Raw genomic sequence first — 21,735 nt, 5'->3', positions numbered from 1 at the left:
CTGTAAGTGACAGCAACATAGGAGAAAATTTTAAGATTTTCTTGACAGTTCCACTTTAACCTGTAGCCGACCGCGTCACGCCGACGGCGTAAAGTCCTGGGGCTCTGTTTTGCAGGAGATCGCGCGCAGGCTGTGCACGCATCTCCTGCTTGGTGGGCGTCTAATTACACGTACAGCGCTGCGATCGGCAGCAGTGCTGTACTGGGGACAGCCGTGTGACACGGCTGTCCCCTCCTGAGGCACAGAGGTGATCGGCTGTCATAGTCTGAAGCCTATGACAGCTGATCACGGGGATTGGCTGGCGGGGGGAGGGAGGGGGAATAGAATAGTTTAAGAAAAACACACATTTTTTTATTACAAAAACACACAAACAAAAATAAACAAACATACATACATCTGGGGGGGGCCATCAGACCCCACCAACAGAGAGCTCTGTTGGTGGGGAGAAAAGGGGGGGGGGGGGAATCACTTGTGTGCTGTTTCATGTGGCACTGCAGCTTGGCCTTAAAGCTGCAGTGGCCAATTTAATGAAAAATGCCCTGGTCTTTAGGGGAGTTTAACACTGCGGTCCTGAAGTGGTTAAAGAGACTGAACCGAAAAAAAAAAATTATGATACAATGATTTGTATGGGTAGTACAGCTAAGAAATTAAACATTAGGAGCAGAGACATAAGTCTAATAGTGTTTCCAGTACAGGAAGAGTCATCTATGCAAAAGAGCCATTGAGCTGGAAGTCGCAGAGAGCTCTGTTTTCTGAAGCTTATTATCTCAACTGTCAGTCATTGTAATTTATTTTTCTTTGCAGAGGACAGGTCAATAGTTCCCTGGCCTGCTCTGTAAAATCATTTAGAATGCAGAGTAGTGTGTAAACTGCAAATATTAGAGAATGATGCAAGGTTATAAAAAAACACTATATAACTGAAAATATAAATAGGAGACTATTTTCTTTGCTACTAATGTTCTAGTAATTATTCGTACTACACAACCAATTGACTACATCATAATTTTTTTTTCATTTCAGCTTCAGTGTCTCTTTAAAGGAAGTAAATGAGGGGTGAGCCTGATGGCTGGTGGGAGCGCATTCCAGAGAGTGGGGGGCATCCCTGGAGAAGTCTTAGGCCTGGAACCCACTGAAAACCGCAAACGCAAAACGCAACCGCTAGCGTTTTGTCTGAGCGGTTTGCAAGCGGATTCATGCGCGTTTTTGGTCGTGTTTTGCAACATTGTATTTTTTTCCCCAGCGGGTGCCTAGCGTTTTGCGTTTTTATCCTGATTGGTCCTGTGAATTATTTTTCATTTTGTTACAGTGTGCTTAACCGCAAAACGCTAGCAAAACCGCTCAGTTTAGGTTTTGCTGAGCGTTTCTGCTAGCGTTTCAATACTTTACATTGAAGCGCTAACGCTCCCAAAATGCTGCAGGTCCTGCGTTTGCGTTTCTGGGAAACGCAAACGCTCCTGTGGAAGTTGCCCCATCCATTAACATTAGCCCAGCGTTTTGGCAAACTGCTAGCGTATCGCAGTGCTGCCAAAACGCTGCCAAAAGTGCTCCTGTGGGTTCCAGCCCTTAAAGTTTCCTGGGAGAATGAAACGTGCATGGAGCTGACAGGCAGTGTTCTCCCCAGGCTCTTTTAGACTGAAAGACTGAAGAGAACTGAATTCATGTATGACATGGGGGTGATCCTCCATAGCACAGGACAGGGTTGAGAAAATCATTTTCACATGAAGAAACTGAGTTGAATTCAAAGAGACATTTGCCTCTCATGAACTAATGTGGATACATTACATGGTGGTCTTCCCTTTCCCACTAAAATCCATACACATGGCTGCACACATGCCTATAGCACAAAACAGCCATTCTTCTGGCTTTAATTAATAGGAGCATCAAAAAGGAACTGTAGTAAAAATAACATAACATAATAAACAAAATTGCTTTTTTTTGGTTTGTTATACAATATTTTATAATTCAGTGTTTGCCCATTGTAAAATTAGTCTTCATCCCCGATTTATATTCAGAAAATTATCACAGGTGGTGACATATTTTGCTGTGTCAGGTGCAGCCTTGCGGAATGTTTGGTTACCGGGTATGGGGGAGGGGGTAGTATTCCGCATAGCTAATCAGCCTAGGCTAAACATCACTGGGAGGGAGGGGCTACATTCAACACACAGCAATATATAACTATAAGACATGTTTCTGATGCTGAAGTCACTACAGTGCCACAGGACACTATCAATGACTTGCCTACTTGAACACTATGCCAGCTGGCACAGTAGCTAAAAGCCATTGACAAGATAACCATAACCTGTTCTGTGCGCTTTAGATATGTTTCTGCCTTGAACAGTCTAGTTTAGTCTTGTTTTAAATTTCTTCCCCAACGGAGATATGGACGGAATACAGAGATTGTGCTCATGGTTGTTTGGATTACAATGTGCGGTTTTTTCCTTGTTCCTTTGTTGATGCACTGTTTACCTTCTTGATGTGGCTGGAATGGTTTCAGAATACATAGATGCAATATGTTTTTCTGCAGAGTTATAGCTTTGCCTTTGGCACTATTGACTCAATCCTATTTTTTTCAAAAAATACAAAATAACGTGAATCTGCCCTAAAGGCGATTTTTTTTACGTCAGTTAATCGCAGAAAAATAAGCTCTGCAGCAAGATCTCAGCTGGTGAATGAAACATGGATTCTGATTGGTTAGTGTAGGCACCTGCTCCGCCTCCACCAATGCTTGACTTCCTTACTGTTCACAAAATATCACCAATTACACAACTGTAGAAAACTGCTCACTATGCTCTGACGCTGCCGTCACCCGATATGCCCTGAAGCTGTGGAAATATCTGACCTCACTCCTGATAACTAGTGTATTATTAACGTGTAAACACAACCCTGTGTGGTTATTATTAATTGTATTTATAAAGCGCCAACATATTACGCAGCGCTGCACAATAGATAAATGGGTTAACATACAGGTAGAACATACGGAAACTCACAACAAAACAAGAACATGCAAATGATTTGATAACAATACAGTGTCATAGGTCGAAATAGAGACTGTTCAAGTCTACAAGAGGGGTGGTTGTGAGTAAGATTGCATAATCAAGCTGGATACATTAGGGAGGAGGGCCCTGTCAGAGGCTTACAATGGTTAACAAAGAAATACAGTTGTAGTGTCCCCCCTCCAAAAAACAAACAAACATAAAAATATATAGTATTGTAAAAGATTCCTTTGCAAAAAGAATAAAACTATTTTCAAATTACAGAAAAAAACTCAGTCAGCAAAAATTATTATTAAAATTATAAGTAATTCTGAATCAGACTCAGAGACCATTTAAAGGCTCAGGAACCCTTTGTGTTTTGGATTACATAGCTGATTAGAGTGGGGGTGCCCATTAGGTAGATTGCGAAGTACTTCTTGGTAGATCCTGGCCCCATTACATATATATATATATATATATATATATATATATATATATATATATATATATATATATATATATATATATATATATATGTTATGGCCAAAACCAGAAATTGGGCAATTCTAGAATTGGCCGGCCGTTTCTAGAACTGGCCGGCCGTTTCTAGAACTGGCCGATTTGACGTCGGCCAAAGTCCAAAATGCTGGAAATTTCTGACATTGGCCGGCCAGTTCTAGAAACGGCCAAAGTCAGTCGGCCAAAGTCAGAAATTCCCAGCATTTTAGACTTTGGCCGACGTCAAACCGGCCAGTTCTATTCCCGTTTTGGCCGTAACATAATATATTAGCATTTTTATTAGTTTCGACATAGCTGTAGCTGTGTGCAAGTGCACGCGGGGACAGACCTAGCCCGTTTTTAAACGGGCTAATGCTGGATACACATGTTGCGTTTTGCAGCGCGATTCGCGGGATCGATTCCATCGATTCGATTATTTCCAACATGTTCGATCGTGTTTCGATGGATACAGCCGTCGATTTTGCATACTTAATTTGCAAAATCGATGGCTGGATCCATCGAAACACGAACGAACATGTTGGAAATAATCAAATTGATGGAATCGATCCCACGAATCGCGCAGCAAAACCCAACGTGTGTATCCAGCATAAAGTCACTAGTTATCCATAAACTGCCATCCTCCTCTCAAATTCCTCCCCCCACCCCCTTCCATTCTCTGTCCACCCCGTGTTACCTGGAGCCTTGGATCGTTCGAGGAGAAAGCAGCCGTTGTGAAGAGATGAGCGGGGACAGCATATTTCAGGGACACCAATCCTCTACTTCGCAGCATACACCAATCCCCCTGCTTCTCAAGCCCCAGGTCCTCACAGACTAACGGAGAATGGGACACAGAGAACTTAGCAGAGGAAAGCTGAACAGGAGAGTGCAGACAAACGGGGGACAGCGGAACACCAGCAGGACACAGACAACTGACTGAGCTGCGCACAGCAGCTCATCGGAGAGCAGGGGACATGAAGCAGCCGGCATCATCAGGGCAGCCCAGGGGTCCTTGTAAGGCCCGGTTCACATTGGCGGTCGCCGTCCGGAATCGCCGTGCCGGACCGCATGCGGAACGGAAGGAACGGACGCACGGCACAGCAATGAAAGTCTATGCGTCCGTTCACATGCGTCCGTTCCGTCCGGCGTAAGATCCAACATGCGCTATTTTTTTGGTCCGGCTCCTCCGGCAGACGTATCCGGAGCGGAGAACCGGAGAGCGCACAACACTCTGGCCGCAAAAAACGGACGCTCCACCCCACCTCCCATGCTTCCTCCATGCTACAGCAGCCATCCTGGACGGGGACACATGGGCCCAGCGCCCACAGAGTGGAGCAGCAGTGACCTCACGCTGGAGCTCCCCGGCAGCAACATGTTCAATACGTCTGATAACGAGGAGGTGAGGCCCTACAACGACCCCAGAGCTTCTGCCGACCTCCCAGACCCCAGGTATTATTATACAGCTTGTTATCTCAAACGGATCCGGACCGCAACAGTGTTCATACCGCACGGAAAACGGATGCAAATGGACCGGATCCGGAACGGATCCGGATAGGAACCGTACGGATCAGGTCCGGATCCGGGGCAGTCCGGACATCCGTTCCGGTTTTTAAAAAACCGCAAGTGTGAACGGTGCCTAAGTAAAACGGACAGCCGGAAACAGCGCGGGGAGAGGGGACAGAACACTACTACTGACAGCCGGAGACAGCGCAGGGAGAGGGGACTTAAAGCGGAGAGGTGAGCTTCGGGACTTGGCCGGCCACACTCAGTCAGTACGCGATCTGGCCGGCCAAAGTCCAAAATTCAGCAGCGTTTTGTGTATTGGCCGCAAAGAGCGGCCACTTCGCATTCTGACCGGCCAGAACCCGAAGTGGCCAGACTTCGGGTTCTGGCCGTAACATATACAAGTGTGCTCCTACAATTGTACACAGGTAGATAATTTTGACTTTCTAACTTTTCCAAGTAGCTCGCAAGCCAAAAAAGTGTGGGCACCTCTGGATTAGAGTCTGACACTTTAAGCCTAGAATATGGAACATGTTCACAATATTCTAATGGTCGGAGATTTTGATTTTGGGGTTCTCATAAGCCGTAATCATCAAAATGATAACAAATAAAAGCTTGAAATATCTCACTTTGCATGTGAGAGTCTATTTCATATAGTAGTTTCACATTTTAAGTTGAATTACTTAAATAAATGAGCTTTTGTAAAATATTTAAATTTTTCGAGTTTCACTTGTGTAAAGAAAAAAAAATGATATATATAATATATATATTTGATGCCAACAACAAAGTCCATGTTTGTCACCGTACTGCATACCTCTTTTTTTTTTTTTTTTTTTTTAATAACAGCCTGTACATGTTTCTGAAATAAGAACCTGCAGTAGTTTTGAGGGTAAGATGTTGCCCATTTATGCCAGTGATAAGATTTTAACTCATCGTCCCCCTAGGTATATATTTAATTTCACAATGAGCCAGATTTTTTAACAGGGGGAATGGGGGGGGGGGGGGGGGGGAAAGAATTATAGCCCCTTACTCTGGAACTATGCTTTTGTAATACATGCAGAGTGCTATTTTCAGTGGCGCACAGAAATAAACCAAGGTACTCCCTGCAAACGAGGTTGCCTGGATGGGAGCATATACTGTTCCAATAATTTACCAGATTTGCTCATGCCATGTGCAGTAATTACACTACAAACCATAACTGATGCTGGCTTTTAAACGGTGAGCTTATAACAATCCATATGGCCTTCTTCTCTTTAAATTGTACCTGAGGTAAAAGATATACTTACCAACGTGATGTGTAGGCACCCCCGGGATGTAACCCCACAACTGGAGCTTCAAATGGAACTGTGTGCGAATCCCCCCTGCCCCCCGGGCTATGCACAGCAGAACAATCGGAACTGCGCATGCCCAAGACACGCGGATGGACCGTGCATCAGGGCCGGATTTACCATAAGGCACTGTAGGCACGGGCCTACAGGCACCTGATGATGGAAAGGCAGCTCACTCCCCTCCCAGAGCGCAGTGTAAATGAGAGGTTATTCACTCAGCTCTAGGGATTCCACTAACCACAAGTCCCTTCAGTCAAGGACACTTCTAGCTACTTAATACTGAGGTTCCTCTAGCTACCTAATACTTCGGGGTACCTCAAGCTACTTAATATTGGGGGTACTTTTAACTACCTAATACTAAGGGGCACCTGTGGCTAACTACACCGGGCAGGGAAGTAAGGGAGAAGTGACAGCTGGGACAGCCAGCACGCTTGTGGTGCGGTTCAGAGAGCGGTTAGTAGGTAAATGGATGGCAAAGCCGAAGGTGCCAGGATATCTGTGCCTATAGGCTCCTGTGATGTAAATCCGGGCCTGCCGTGCATGCACTCTGGACATCCTGAACAGCGACTGCAGCAGGAATGGGGGGGGGGGGGCAAACACAGTCAAATTCAGGGCTGTCTCTGATTCAGAGCCACCAGAGCCTTCCCCCTCCTTAGGTAAGGATCTGTTTTTTTTAATTTCAGAAATGCTTCAGGCTCACTTTAAGACCGTACCTTACATTATAGGCTTTCACTGTAACTACTCTTTAAGCATACATTCAGAGGGTGCATTCACACTATGTGCATTGCTTCATGGGAACTCACCGTTCATACCATTGTAAAATGCATGCTCCAATCTCTGCGTGGTAACAGACCATGTTGTCCAAACACACTTTCTGGATAAGGTGTGCAATAACAAGCACGCTACTATAGCAATCTTCAGGCTGCTTACACACTAAGACGTTACAGGCGCACGTTAGTGCAGCCTGTAACGCTCCCCCAACGCACAGCAATGTAACACAAGTGGGCTGTTCACACTGCCCACGTTGCGTTACATGTAACGCTGCACGTTCTTCCGAAAGTGCAGCATACTATAGCGTTACAGCGGCTTAGGCCGCGTTAGACTGTTTGCACATGCTCAGTCATGTTGGGGAGGAGCGGAGAGCGGCCAGGCACATGGCTAATTAATATTCACTGCACATTGTGATGTGCAGTGTTTACTTCCTGGTGCGGCCGCTCTGTGCGGCGATTGGCCGGCGGGACCACGTGATGCCGCATACGTCCAAGAGTACGCATCACGGACGCCAGAGTGAGCTGCACAACGCGGCTCACTCTGACGTCCACATCGAAGAGCACCAGGCCTTGCGTTAGGTGCACGTTATGCGACCTTAACGTAGAACCTAACGCAACGTCTTGGTGTGCAAGTAGCCTTAAGCTATGAAAAGTAACATGTGCAGTAGAACGTGCAGAATGTGCGCTGCGTCAGGCCTGTGCTGCAGAGTGGTAGTTACACAATGCACATAGTGTGAACTTACCATTAAAATGCATTCATAAACTAAAATAACATTTCTTGGGTACAGTTCACAAGAAAGGTTAAAGGACAGCTGAAGTAAGAGGAATATGGAGGCAGCCATATTCATTTCCTTGTAAACAATACCAGTTGCTTGGCAGCCCTGCTGATCTATTTGGCCACAACAGTGTCTGAATAACACCAGAAACAAGCATGCAGCAAATCTTGTCACATCTGACAATAATGTCAGAAACATCTGATCTGCTGCATGCTTGTTCAGGGTCTATGGCTTTAAGTATTAGAGGCAGAGGATCAGCAGGATGGCCAGGCAACTGGTATTGCTTAAAAGTATATACATATGGCAGCCTCCATATCCCTCTCACTTCAGTTGTCCTTTAAGTATAGCTTATAATGCTAGAAAAACTACACACCTAACTGGTTTTGCTTGTCTGACAAACAGGGAAGCAGCTAGATTTTTCCAGGGTAATTGGTAATTGCAGGATTATGCTTGTCCAGCCCAGCATACATTGTGCTGCAACTGACAATGCTTCGTATTCATACACATTATAGAAAAGTTCCAATTATAGTGGATCAGAGCTTCATATGATAATTTTACAGTACTAAGATGTACAGCCGTATGAAAATATGAAGTGAGTTCTGATACTTTGCAAGTGACACACGCTAGAAAAAAAATGGATGGCGTTGCTTGGCAACATAAAAACACTTCTAAGTTGCTAAGCAATCTTCCCTTCACAACTCTTGCTCTCTCAGCCTATGATATGATATGAAGTAGGTGGATGCTACGCCTTACAAGCTATTTCTGCTAATTTGTGATGCAACAGATTCCAAAATATCAGAATCACGTGCTGTAAATAAACAACAAGCACAGCATGTCACATGGTGTAAATGACAGCTACATAAGGAAGAGGTCATTTTCAGTGCAATTTAGGGCTTATTTCCATTTGGTGCAATGTCTGTTTTCAAATTGGACATAGCACCCATGCTGCTACTAAGCCTCCATCGAAATTGCTATAACCGTGCCATTCATGACTATAAGGATTCGTATGCGTGCTACAAAAAACTGCTGTATGCTGCCCAGAATTGCACCGGCATGCGAATTGAATTACATGCTATTAACAGAATAGGCAGCAGTTCCTCATCCAGCTCGGATGCAGGGAAACGATGGGTATGACTTTGTACTGGAAACTGCCTTTACACTGGGTTTAATGTACGCCTTATATGTACGAGTACACAGGTATTTTATTCTATTACTAGGAAACAGGCCCACCCATTAACAAACGGGCGCTAGGCCACGGCCGCTACCCCCCGCAATGTGTGCACAGACGTGTGCCCACTTGCCCGTCCCCCACCACTGTCTGAAGTATACTTTATGCACAAAGGGAGATGTTGCTTGCTTGGCAGTTGGGGAAAGCTGTCATTTCCCACAATGCAATGAGGTTCACAGGCAGCAAACTATCAGGTCTGGAATCACGGACACAGGGGTTTTATTATATAGGATTCATTTATAGTTTTCTTGTCATACTGACCTTTAACCAACTTTCACAAGTTATCGACAGTGATCAGAGATTTCTGATAAATATTTAGGTGAATAAAGGATGTTTCACTAGGATGGGTTAACCAGGGGTACTTTAGTTGGGCTCAGATGATACAGCAACTTGTTCTAGTCAATCTATTTTAGTATTTTAGTAAGTTTTGAGGCTAAAAAAATAATAGAAACATATAAAACAAACCAGAATAAGTAGTTATAGTTAGTTAAAAAATATCAAAGATTCTTCTAAAGGCATTTGGGTACTTCCTCTCGATGTATGTTGAGGATGCGATAAAATCAGGGCTGTGGAGTCGGTACAAAAATCTTCCAACTCCGACTCAGTTTATGAAACCACAACTCCGACTCCTCAGTTTATGAAACCACAACTCCGACTCCGGGTACCCAAAATAGCTCCGACTCAGACTCCTCAACTAACTCCTTAGTCTAATACTTAACAGGGCTGTGGATTTTGTACAAAAATCATCTGACTCCGACTCCTCAGTTTATGAAATCAGAATCAGAATCTATTTCGCCAAGTACAACGGTGGGTTGTACCCGGAATTGGTTTTGGCACATACAGGGTCGTTGATGAAAAGAAAAAAGACAAGAAAATAGCATACGGTTAAGCATGGTACATACATAGACATGGGACAAGCATACATAGGACAACATTAACAGCTTGTGCGTACAGTGAAGAAGAGCATCATAAACAGTCAAGCATGGTACATACGTATAAACAATAAAAGCAGAACAAGAATAAAAAGCAAAAACAAAGCATTACAGCATACACGTACAGTTATTGTAAAACAAGCATAGCAATTACATACACTGATGGCAGGAACAAAAAAGAGTGGGACAGGAATACAGCCTGAGAGCTGATATGAGCGCTGCCATTTTCGGCACTGGACGCTACACAGCGACACGCTCCCAACAAGACAGGTGCACCCGATTCTCCACGGAAAGTAGAGAGAAAGCAGAAGCAGCGGGGCATCCTGATGGAGGCGGACAGCAGAGTTCACTCGAACCGGGTTGCCCGAGGAGTAGCGCTTCTAATTACAAGTCCGCACGGCTGGGTACTGAGGGCGCAGACACAGTGGGGCCCTGTGGTGCCAGGGGGGCACGTATGCTGGGCAGCAGTGGAGGACGCGGGGCCCGGGGCCACCCCGGCTGGGCGGCAGTGGTGGCCGGGGGGCACCTCGGCTGGGCAGCAATTTGTGGACATAGGGCATAGGGCCGGGGGCACCCTGGCTGGGCAGCAGTGGACAGGCCAGGGGCAGCATACCTCGTCTGTAGCTGCGATCAACGACTCCAACTCCGACTCTGGGTGCCCAAAATTGCCCCAACTCCTCAACGTCACAGCCCTGGATGAAATGCAAAGCATTGCAACAGGGATATTTAATTGCAAGAACATAATGCATGCTTTAGGCGGTTATGTCTTGTGCTAATGTCTACAATCTGAATACTAGTTCTTACTATGCACATACCTCACCAATCTTTTTGAAAAATTATGTTGAGAAACATTGGGTTGGGACATTTGGGTTCATATGCTGAGAGGACCACCATCGCGAAAAAAAAATAGGTAGCTAAAATCTGACAGAACCGACAAGTTTTAGGCCAGTCCATCCCCTCATGGGGGATTCTCAGGGTTTCCTTTGTTTTTAACAGCATTTCCTGAACAGCAGTCGCAAAGTCTAACTGACAAAATAGTGTGCAAGTGAGTAGAGAGGCTGGCTGGTATCTGACTATTTTGCCAGATAAACTGCTGTTCAGGAAATGCTGTTGGAAAAAAAAAAAAAAACCTGAGAATTCCCCATGAGAAGATGGACTGTCCCAAAACCTGTCGGTTCTGTCAGATTTTAACTGCCAACATTTTTTGTGATAGTGGTCCTCTAGAGATAAGCTATTTCTAAGCAAAGGAATTCCTCTCCTACAAAGCAGATTTGAGCGTGAAGAGTTCATAAAGAGGAGCCTGTCCACTGTCCAGCATTTACAAGCAGTGATGGTCACATGACTTCATTTATAAACATAGAGCAGTGATAGTCACGTGACTACATGTTTACATCTTAAAAGAAAATGAATTTGTACACTTTTTTTTTTACACTTATACAATCTTATCTTTCCAGACTTGTTGCCAGAGCAATACAATGTTGTGCTTGTAAAGAGGTTTCATGAAACAACTGCCAAGACATATAAGAACGGTGTCACACATGATACAAGCGCAGGGAAGAGTGCAGATATGTGACAGGCCTGCACTGACAGCACCCCAGAGCCCAGGCTGGAGACCCCCGCCCTGCAGTGCCACCTACCCACTCTGTAGCCAGCCGCAGCTCCCAGGAAGGACAGTGCGCACCACAGCCTCCTGCTGCACCCAGACAGCATCATCCTGAGTGGGCTGGCTGCACAGTTCACAGGAGGAGGAGCCTGCGCTGACAGCCCTCTATACCTGCTGACAGCCAGCCAATCGGCGCGCACAGCGCAACTTCCGCCAGCCAAGGTGCTCTGCTAACCAAAGCGCACGCTATTACACGGCAGTGACGTCACCAGCGCGACAGCCAATGGCCAGTCAGCCCTTACTGACGGCAGCCAATCCGTGATAGGCTCAAGCGCAAGGTGCGTGGGGGGGACAAACACGTCGCCTCTTTAAAAATGACGTCGGCTGACAAGAAGGGGCTGGGTCAAAACAGCCAATCACGGCTCAGGGGCGCTTTCGCTTCCTCCAATCAGCCGGCTTCCCCTTTGAGCTGTCAAACTCAGACACTTGGCTTAGAGGAGGGGGAAACGGGGCTGGTCAGCAGTGTCCATTCCTACCAGCCGGAGGAAGCGGGAGCCGCCGCTGCCATAGTCTTCCTAAGCGGTATTCTATAGTGTTGTCTCCTGAGGAGGAGGGGCATGTGTGCAGTCACGTGACAGGCTGTGTACTGAGACCAGCAGGAGAGAGAGGAGGGTGCAGAGAGTCAGCTTCACGGCTCCAGGAGATCTCTGCTCTGCACTGTTCACTACTCTGTAGGCAGCTGAAGAGTGTACATAAAGGAGAGGGGTTTGGAGGCTTCAAAATTTTAAATTAAATACATTTTAAAATGTATTTATTAACAATACCAGTTGCCTGGCTCTTCTGCTGAGCTTTCTGGCATGAGTAGTGTGTGAATCCCACACCTGAAACCAGTATGCAGCAAATCCATTCTGTTCTAGTCTACTTTAGGGGACCCAGCAGGAAGTCTCATGGGTAACAGCTGTACAGTCACAGCATCCTCTACAGTACAAAGTGATGTGAACGGCCAAATGCTGCAGGCGTAGTTTTCTACAACCTACTGAAAACCTAGCAGTTTGTGAGGGTGCGGTCCACCCAATTACAGTCAAGCAACTGATCTGGACAGCACGGTGTTATAATGGTTAGTTCTCTCGCCTTGCAGCGCTGGGTCCCCAGTACGAATCCCAGCCAAGTCACCATCCGCAAGGAGTTTGTATGTTCTTTCTGTGTCTGTGTGGGGTTCCTCTGGGCACTCCGGTTTCCTCCCACATCCCAAAAACATACAGATAAGTTAATTGGCTTCCCCCTAAATTGTCCCTAGATTATGATACATGCACTACATGATACAGACACAGACATATGATTACTGTAGGGATTAGATTGTGAGCCCCTCTTAGTGACAAGACAATAGGCTCTATTCGCAATGACTTATCTCATGCGGTAATGTAGTATGTGAAAAATACCGCCCAAAATATCTCCTTTGTGTAATTCTCATTTTTTTACCCTAAATTTCTGCATGTGGTAATAGTGGGTAAAAAGTTACAAAATTTTCTCCACTTTGAGATTCATAATTGAATACTTGTGCTGATTGGTGATAAATGAGGATTTCTTTTATCCCCTATAGAGGGCAGGTGATATTTTTCACTTCTTTGCTTTTGGCCTGTAGGCTGGAGCCTTTTGAACTTTGTTTCCTTGCGTTTGTCAATTTTACATAGAAGGGGGCAGAGAAGACAAGTGTGTCTAATCTCAAGGCTCACTTTCAGACCTCGTACAATTTTTTTTTAGATGATTTTATAGATGCCGAGGAGGCAATTCCTCTCTGCTGTAAAAGATAAGCAACAGCATAATAACCTTTAAAGAAAAACCTTTGTTACAGCTGATTCAAATCCTGCAGTAAATCTCCAGTGTGTGTACTTTATGCTTTAATGAAAGCAGGCATAGGGTTAACATCCTGTGTTTACAAATTAGCTGCTCTGCTTAGGCAGTCAGCTGGCACAGCTGAGAGCTCAAATTACAGTTATGATTATTCACAGATGAGGGGGAATTAGACAGGCTAAACTCTCTATATACATACAGGGTGCATTTCTCTACGTTTTCCTTTTGTTCTGCACAAGAGTTGAAGTCCCACTTTTAATGTGACAGGCGTTCCTGCGTCGTCTCTGTGTAATGGGTGGCAAGCATATAGGCTGCCCTACAGTGGTCAAAAAAAACTTTATTTCCGCACATACTACCGACCAATTACCGCAACGTTACCGAACACTTTACACATTTATCGCAACATTATCGACCGTTTTACTGAACATTATACACACTTAGTAAATTTTTAGTGAATACTCAAAAAAGTGTTACCGCACATGTTATTGTGAATAGAGCCCAATCTAGTTAGTGACAAGACAATATATAACTCTGTACAGCGCTGTATAATATGTTGGCACTATATAAATACTTAAAGAGAATCTGTACTGTCCGATTTGTACAATAAAAAAAACATACCAGTCGAGTCACTGTGATCTCCTAGATCACTCTTTTTCCAGTTTTCGCCGCTCCCCGCCATAATCCTGGCTTTTAATTGCCAGTTTTAGGCAGTGTTTGCAAGCAAAAAACATGGCCGCTAACCAGGAATTGATGTATGTGTATGTATGTATACAAAGCACACATGCAGAGCCTGCAGGGGGTGTGGAGGGGGCATGCATAACTTCTCCCTATCACAGCAGAGGCAGTGCATTCCTCTCTGGGTCGACAAAGCTTGACAAAGAAAAGAAGATTAGATATATTTCAGAGACAGTGCAACTACAAAAGGCTGCAGTAATCCAGACCACATTAGAACAGGTATAGGAACTTATAGGATAGAAGAAATAAGCATGAAAATTTTGTTACAGAGTTTCTTTAAATAATAAATAAATGTGCTTGTTCAGGGTGTATGGCTAAACGTATTAGCAGCAGAGGATCGGCAGGACAGCCAGGCAACTGGTATTGCTTAAAAGTGAATAAACAAGGTAGCCTACATATCCCTCTCACTTCACATGGTTCTCAGGAAACACATTGACTCACACCTTACCTTCTGTCTTTATGCTGCTAACACAGGGACGTTGCAGTTCGCACGTTCGTGCAGCCTGTAACGTTCCCCCAACGTACAGCAATGTAACACAAGTGGGCTGTTCACACTGCCCATGTTGCGTTACATGTAACGCTGCACGTTCTTCCGAAAGTGCAGCATGCTACGGCGTTACAGCGGCTTAAGCCGCGTTAGACTGTTTGCACATGCTCAGTCAGGTTGGGGAGGAGCGGAGAGCGGCCAGGCACATGGCTAATTAATATTCACTGCACGTTGTGACGTGCAGTGTTTACTTCCTGGTGCGGCCGCTCTGTGCGGCGATTGGCCGGCGGGACCACGTGATGCCGCATGCGTCCAAGAGTACGCATCACGGCATCACGGACGCCAGAGTGAGCTGCACAATGCGGCTCACTCTGACGTCCACATCGAAGAGAACCAGGCCTTGCGTTAGGTGCACGTTATGCGACCTTAACGTAGCACCTAACGCAACGTCTTGGTGTGCAAGTAGCCTTAGGAAGCTAAATCCCTTTCTCCCACTTCTATCTTCTTCTAGTGTATATAAGTGCTTCTTCCTCTAACAAGTCTATCTGGCTGTTTTTTTAAAGCAGGCAATGCACACATCGATTTTCCCTTTTGAGTCTTGACAGATTTGATCATTGTGGTCAAGTCTACTGGGTATCGATTTTGCCCAAAAATTTATCGGAAACATATACCCATAGATTCCCTGCTGGAATCCCTTGAAAATCATTCTACAGTTTATGGACGTAACTGATCCGATCAGAGAGAAATCCGTAATTTGGGAGCATTGGGAAACAAATCTGTGTGTGTATGGCTACCATAAAGTAATCTTAATCAAAAGTTAAAAAAAAGACTGCGATACTCACCTAAGAAAAGGGAAGCCTCTGATCCCACAGAGCCCTCCTGGTCCTCTTCATTTCCTTCCACTGATGTGTCCACCCTCCTGGCGAAGTAATCTGACTAGAATGTCGAAATACGCCTTCAAAACTCTTTGGAAGGCTTGGGGAGGACTCGTACCCATAACTACGTCCGAAAGCGAGCATCTTTGAAAACACTCGGGGGGCACTTCTGAACCTTTCCAAGGAGTCCCAAAGGTGTGGAATTTGAACAGGGGACAGTGGGCGAACAATGAGATGCAGAGAGGACCAGGAAGGTTCTATAGAATCCAGAGCCTTCCCTCTAAATATGTTTTTCTTTTTTCGCTATCTTAATTTAAAGGCGTACTGTAAGGGGACAAAACAGGATCCCTTTAAAGGACAACTGAAGTTAGAGGTATATGGAGGCTGCCATATTTATTTCCTTTTAAGCATTACCAGTTGCCTGGCAGTCCTGCTGATCTATTTGGTTACAGTAGTGTCTGATTCACACCAGAAACAAGCATGCAGCTAGTCTTGTCAGATCTGACAATAATGTCAGAAACACCTGATTCGCTACATGCTTGTTTAGGGGCTATGGCTAAAAGTATTAGAGGCAGAGGATCATCAGGGCTGTCAGGCAACTGGTATTGCTTAAAAGGAAATACATATGGCAGCCTCCATATCCATTTTGTTACAGTTGTCATTTAAAGCAATCTTAAAGGAGTACTGTGAGGGGAAGGAAAAAAAAAAGAGTTGAACTTACCTGGGGCTTGTAATGGCTCCCTGCAGACGTCCTGTGCTCCTGCCGGGACAAAACGATCCTCCGGTCCCCGCCGCGGTCATCCGGTTTCCCTCAGACTTAACTAATGCAGCCTGTTTGGCTGAAACCTCTTTCCCTCCAGAAACCATGCACGCACGCACCCCCCCCCCCCCCCTGTTTTTTTTCTGATTGGCCAATATTTCTCATGCTGATACAATGCAGTTTCTATAGTGAAGGGCGAGCAATGCATATACAATCAGGCAGAGGAGAGTAAGGAAGGAAATTACATCAGGATTGGCTTCAAAATAGCCACAGCTAAAATGGGAAACGCTAAGAAGGATTTTCTCTTTTTTTAGAAAAATCACTAAAGTCAAAACGTGGACAGTGCAATACATATGTAAGTAGAGCAAATATTTATCTACTTATATATGTGTTTTTTTTTTTTTTGAGGTAGCATGGCTGAAAGCTCCTCTTTAAGTACAGTGGTAGGATGGAGACACTATACTGTATTGCAGCATTTTAGACATAGCTCCTGCCAGGTTTATTAGGGCACAAAGGGACAAAGTCAACATCCCCACCTGTGCTATTCATTATGGGTTATTTTTACTTCCCAGGTATCTCATGGTGAATGGACAATGAAGGTCAAAGTCATCTCTGTGCTGGATGACAACTACATGTATCTGGTTATAGAAGAAAATACAAGAGACGCAATTGCAGTCGATGCATCTGTTTCTAAAAAGGTAACTAGAGCATTTATCTAATAATATTTATGGTATGTAACGAACTTGAAAGATTTGTATATGGTAATGAGTACTTCTCTGTAGTGCTTATATGTTGGTAGGTCAGCTAAAGGTGGTCATACCCCAGGCGACTTGGCGAGCGATCGACCATCCGATTCGATTATAATCCGAATCGGATAAAAATCGGTGCCACCAAATGCATGCCGGATCGAGGATGTGACCAATTTTGATCCGAAACTTGACGCATCAATCGGCCGGATATGCTGCAAGATGTTGGACCAACTTGCTTGATCGGGTGTGCAGCAGTAACCGCGAGTGATATCGGGACAAGTGACGAAACCCCCGGTGCTGTCCTCGCAATGTAAATGTGCTCCTGACTATGTAAATCATACAGCCAATGACTCAGCTAGGACAGTGTGCGATTGTAAAACATCAATTCATTTTTCCTGTTTCAGTTGCAGGACATTGTGAGGAAAGAAGATGTCAATCTAAAAGCCATCCTGACCACTCACCATCACCTGTGAGTAGAGTTCTAAGACCCCCTCTCGCATGCTGATGTACACAGCCTCGTGCTGCTCCATTTTTCATTCTGCAGTTACCTGTACAGGGAGATCCCAATTTAAACCAGATTTGTAATTGTAATTCAATCTAAATCTCAAATTCAGTCACTATGTACTGTATATACGCACGCATGCGCGCTCATAGGTTAACGTACCTTGGCAGAATTTATGGCTTCTTATCCATTTTCATAGAATATGAATGATCACACAAAAACGCCATTTATTGTCAAACAACTGTGTTTACAATTCCTACAAACGGTTTGGCTGTCTTGTATGAACTGCACGTTTGAGGTATACCCAGAGTCGCTCCATGATATTGAGGTCAGGAGACTTATAACCACTCCAGAACCTTCACTTTATTTTGCGGTAGGCAATGACAGATCGACTTGGCCTTGTGTTTTGGATCATTGTCATGTTGGAATGTCCAAGTACGTCCCATGCTCAGCTTCATGGATGATGAATGAAAATCTTCCTCTTTTGATAATTTACTGCATTCATATTGTCATCAATTCTGAACAACTTTCCTGTGTCTTTGTAGCTTACACATCCCCAAAACATCAGCGTTCCACCGCCATGTTTCACAGTAGGAATGTACTACTGTACTACACTATAAGGGCTCGTCCACACTAAAGGCGTTTTTGAGATTTTTTTAAGCACTGGTGATTTTCAAAATCGCCCTGAAAGCGCTTGTGCAATGATTCTCTATGACAAAGTTCACATCTGAGCGGTTCATTTCCGATCCACTCAGATAAGCGGTGCATGGGCCATTTTTGAGGCGATTCCGCCTCAATGGAATTTATAGGGATACGGAAAACGCTCACAAAATTGCTTTGTGCAGCGATTGCGTGAGCGTTTTTAAAGGGAACCTGAAGCGAGTAAAATTATTTAAAATACACACGACGTAGCTGCAAAAGAATATTACATATTTACCTCGCCATCAGTTCCTCTCAGAAGCTCACAATTTTCTTCTTACAGTGATACCTTCCAGTTCTGACAATATTTTGTCAGAACTGAAATATACCAGTTGCTGTCAGTTATGCATCAGCAGCTGTCAGTTACAACTGAATGTGCATGATAATGTCCATGTTTCCCTATGGCTCAAGTGGGCGATATTACAGTTTAACAGTGTGTTGACCAGGAAGCTGTCAGGCATGGGCGTTCGCACATATGGCAAAACCGGGCATCTGCCCGAGCCTGGCCGCCCGCTGCCCCCCCCTGGCCGCGTGCCCGTGCAGCCAGCAGGAGGGGAACAGCGCAGAGAAGAGAGAGAGCTATGGGCACAGTGGGGAAGGGCGGACGTCTCCCCCCCCCTTCCCTCACCTTAGGGGGCTCTCTCTCCCTCGCTGTCCCCTCCGGAATGAAGTGTGCAGCGGCTGGCAGCGGGCGGAACTTACCTCCTCTCGCTCCTGTGCCGGAAGTTCTGGTGCCGCACTCTGGTCTGGATCAGGCCAGAGTAGCGGCTAATCCATCCGGCGCGTGCGACGAGAGGAGGTAAGTTCCGCCCGCTGCCAGCCGCTGCACACTTCATTCTGGACTCCGGAGGGGAGAGCAAGAGAGGGAGGGAGAGCCCCCTAAGGTGAGTGCCCATAGCTCTCCCTCTTCTCTCCGCTGCTCCCCTCCTCCTGCACACATGGCCACTTTTTCTGGGGACATATCCCCCTGCCTACATATACTGGGACATATACCCCTGCCTACATATACTGGGACATATACCCCCTGCCTACATATACTGGGACATATACCCCCTGCCTACATATACTGGGACATATACCCCCTGCCTACATATACTGGGACATATACCCCCTGCCTACATATACTGGGACATATACACCTGCCTACATATACTGGGACATATACCCCTGCCTACATATACTCGGACATATACCCCTGCCTACATATACTGGGACATATCCCCCTGCCTACATATACTGGGACATATCCCCCTGCCTACATATACTGGGACATATCCCCCTGCCTACATATACTGGGACATATCCCCCTGCCTACATATACTGGGACATATCCCCCTGCTTACATATACTGGGACATATACCCCCTGCCTAAATATACTGGGACATATACCCCCTGCCTACATATACTGGGACATATACCCCCTGCCTACATATACTGGGACATATACCCCCTGCCTACATATACTGGGACATATACCCCTGCCTACATATACTGGGACATATCCCCCTGCCTACATATACTGGGACATATCCCCCTGCCTACATATACTGGGACATATCCCCCTGCCTACATATACTGGGACATATCCCCCTGCCTACATATACTGGGACATATCCCCCTGCCTACATATACTGGGACATATCCCCCTGCCTACATATACTGGGACATATCCCCCTGGCTACATATACTGGGACATATACCCCCTGGCTACATATACTGGGACATATACCCCCTGCCTACATATACTGGGACATATACCCCCTGCCTACGTATACTGGGACATATACCCCTGCCTACATATACTGGGACATATACCCCTGCCTACATATACTGGGACTTATACACCTGCCTACATATACTGGGACATATACCCCCTGCCTACATATACTGGGACATATACCCCTGCCTACATATACTGGGACATATACCCCTGCCTACATATACTGGGACATATACCCCTGCCTACATATACTGGGACATATACTCCTGCCTACATATACTGGGACATATACCCCTGCCTACATATACTGGGACATATACACCTGCCTACATATACTGGGACATATACCCCTGGCTACATATACTGGGACATATACCCCCTGGCTACATATACTGGGACATATACCCCCTGGCTACATATACTGGGACATATCCCCCTGGCTACATATACTGGGACATATCCCCCTGGCTACATATACTGCGACATATACCCCATGCCTACATATACTGGGACATATACCCCTGCCTACATATACTGGGACATATACCCCTGCCTACATATACTGGGACATATACCCCTGCCTACATATACTGGGACATATACCCCTGGCTACTTTTTCTGGGGACATATACCCCTGCCTACATATACTGGGACATATCCCCCTGGCTACATATACTGGGACATATACCCCCTGCCTACATATACTGGGACATATACCCCCTGCCTACATATACTGGGACATATACCCCCTGCCTACATATACTGGGACATATACCCCCTGCCTACATATACTGGGACATATACCCCCTGCCTACATATACTGGGACATATACCCCCTGCCTACATATACTGGGACATATACCCCCTGCCTACATATACTGGGACATATCCCCCTGGCTACATATACTGGGACATATCCCCCTGGCTACATATACTGGGACATATACCCCCTGGCTACATATACTGGGACATATACCCCCTGCCTACATATACTGGGACATATACCCCCTGCCTACGTATACTGGGACATATACCCCTGCCTACATATACTGGGACATATACCCCTGCCTACATATACTGGGACTTATACACCTGCCTACATATACTGGGACATATACCCCCTGCCTACATATACTGGGACATATACCCCTGCCTACATATACTGGGACATATACCCCTGCCTACATATACTGGGACATATACCCCTGCCTACATATACTGGGACATATACCCCTGCCTACATATACTGGGACATATACCCCTGCCTACATATACTGGGACATATACTCCTGCCTACATATACTGGGACATATACCCCTGCCTACATATACTGGGACATATACACCTGCCTACATATACTGGGACATATACCCCTGGCTACATATACTGGGACATATACCCCCTGGCTACATATACTGGGACATATACCCCCTGGCTACATATACTGGGACATATCCCCCTGGCTACATATACTGGGACATATCCCCCTGGCTACATATACTGGGACATATACCCCATGCCTACATATACTGGGACATATACCCCTGCCTACATATACTGGGACATATACCCCTGCCTACATATACTGGGACATATACCCCTGCCTACATATACTGGGACATATACCCCTGGCTACTTTTTCTGGGGACATATACCCCTGCCTACATATACTGGGACATATCCCCCTGGCTACATATACTGGGACATATACCCCCTGCCTACATATACTGGGACATATACCCCCTGCCT

The 21,735-nt window shown here is 45.5% G+C and overlaps 2 protein-coding genes across 2 annotated transcripts in view; one reads left to right on the top strand and one right to left on the bottom strand.

Annotated features, from left to right (window-relative positions):
- LOC137524391 (hydroxyacylglutathione hydrolase, mitochondrial) overlaps positions 1 to 11,819 on the bottom strand; it is a 54,231-nt gene extending 42,412 nt beyond the window's left edge. Inside the window, exon 1 of the mRNA XM_068244166.1 lies at positions 11,642 to 11,819. Coding sequence (XP_068100267.1) covers positions 11,642 to 11,717 — 76 coding nt within the window. The 5' untranslated portion in view covers positions 11,718 to 11,819. The remainder of the gene's footprint in view (positions 1 to 11,641) is intronic.
- A 241-nt stretch (positions 11,820 to 12,060) lies between these two features.
- Positions 12,061 to 21,735, top strand: part of LOC137524390 (hydroxyacylglutathione hydrolase-like protein) — a 44,287-nt gene continuing 34,612 nt past the window's right edge. The window contains exons 1-3 of the mRNA XM_068244165.1: positions 12,061 to 12,189; positions 16,888 to 17,013; positions 17,469 to 17,533. Of these exons, the coding sequence (XP_068100266.1) occupies positions 16,909 to 17,013; positions 17,469 to 17,533 (170 nt within the window). The 5' untranslated portion in view covers positions 12,061 to 12,189; positions 16,888 to 16,908. The remainder of the gene's footprint in view (positions 12,190 to 16,887; positions 17,014 to 17,468; positions 17,534 to 21,735) is intronic.

The sequence above is a fragment of the Hyperolius riggenbachi genome, chromosome 7 (assembly GCF_040937935.1).
Source record: "Hyperolius riggenbachi isolate aHypRig1 chromosome 7, aHypRig1.pri, whole genome shotgun sequence".
NCBI lineage: Eukaryota > Metazoa > Chordata > Amphibia > Anura > Hyperoliidae > Hyperolius > Hyperolius riggenbachi.
Note: the sequence above shows the minus strand (reverse complement) of the source record. Positions and strands in the feature narration are given on the sequence as shown.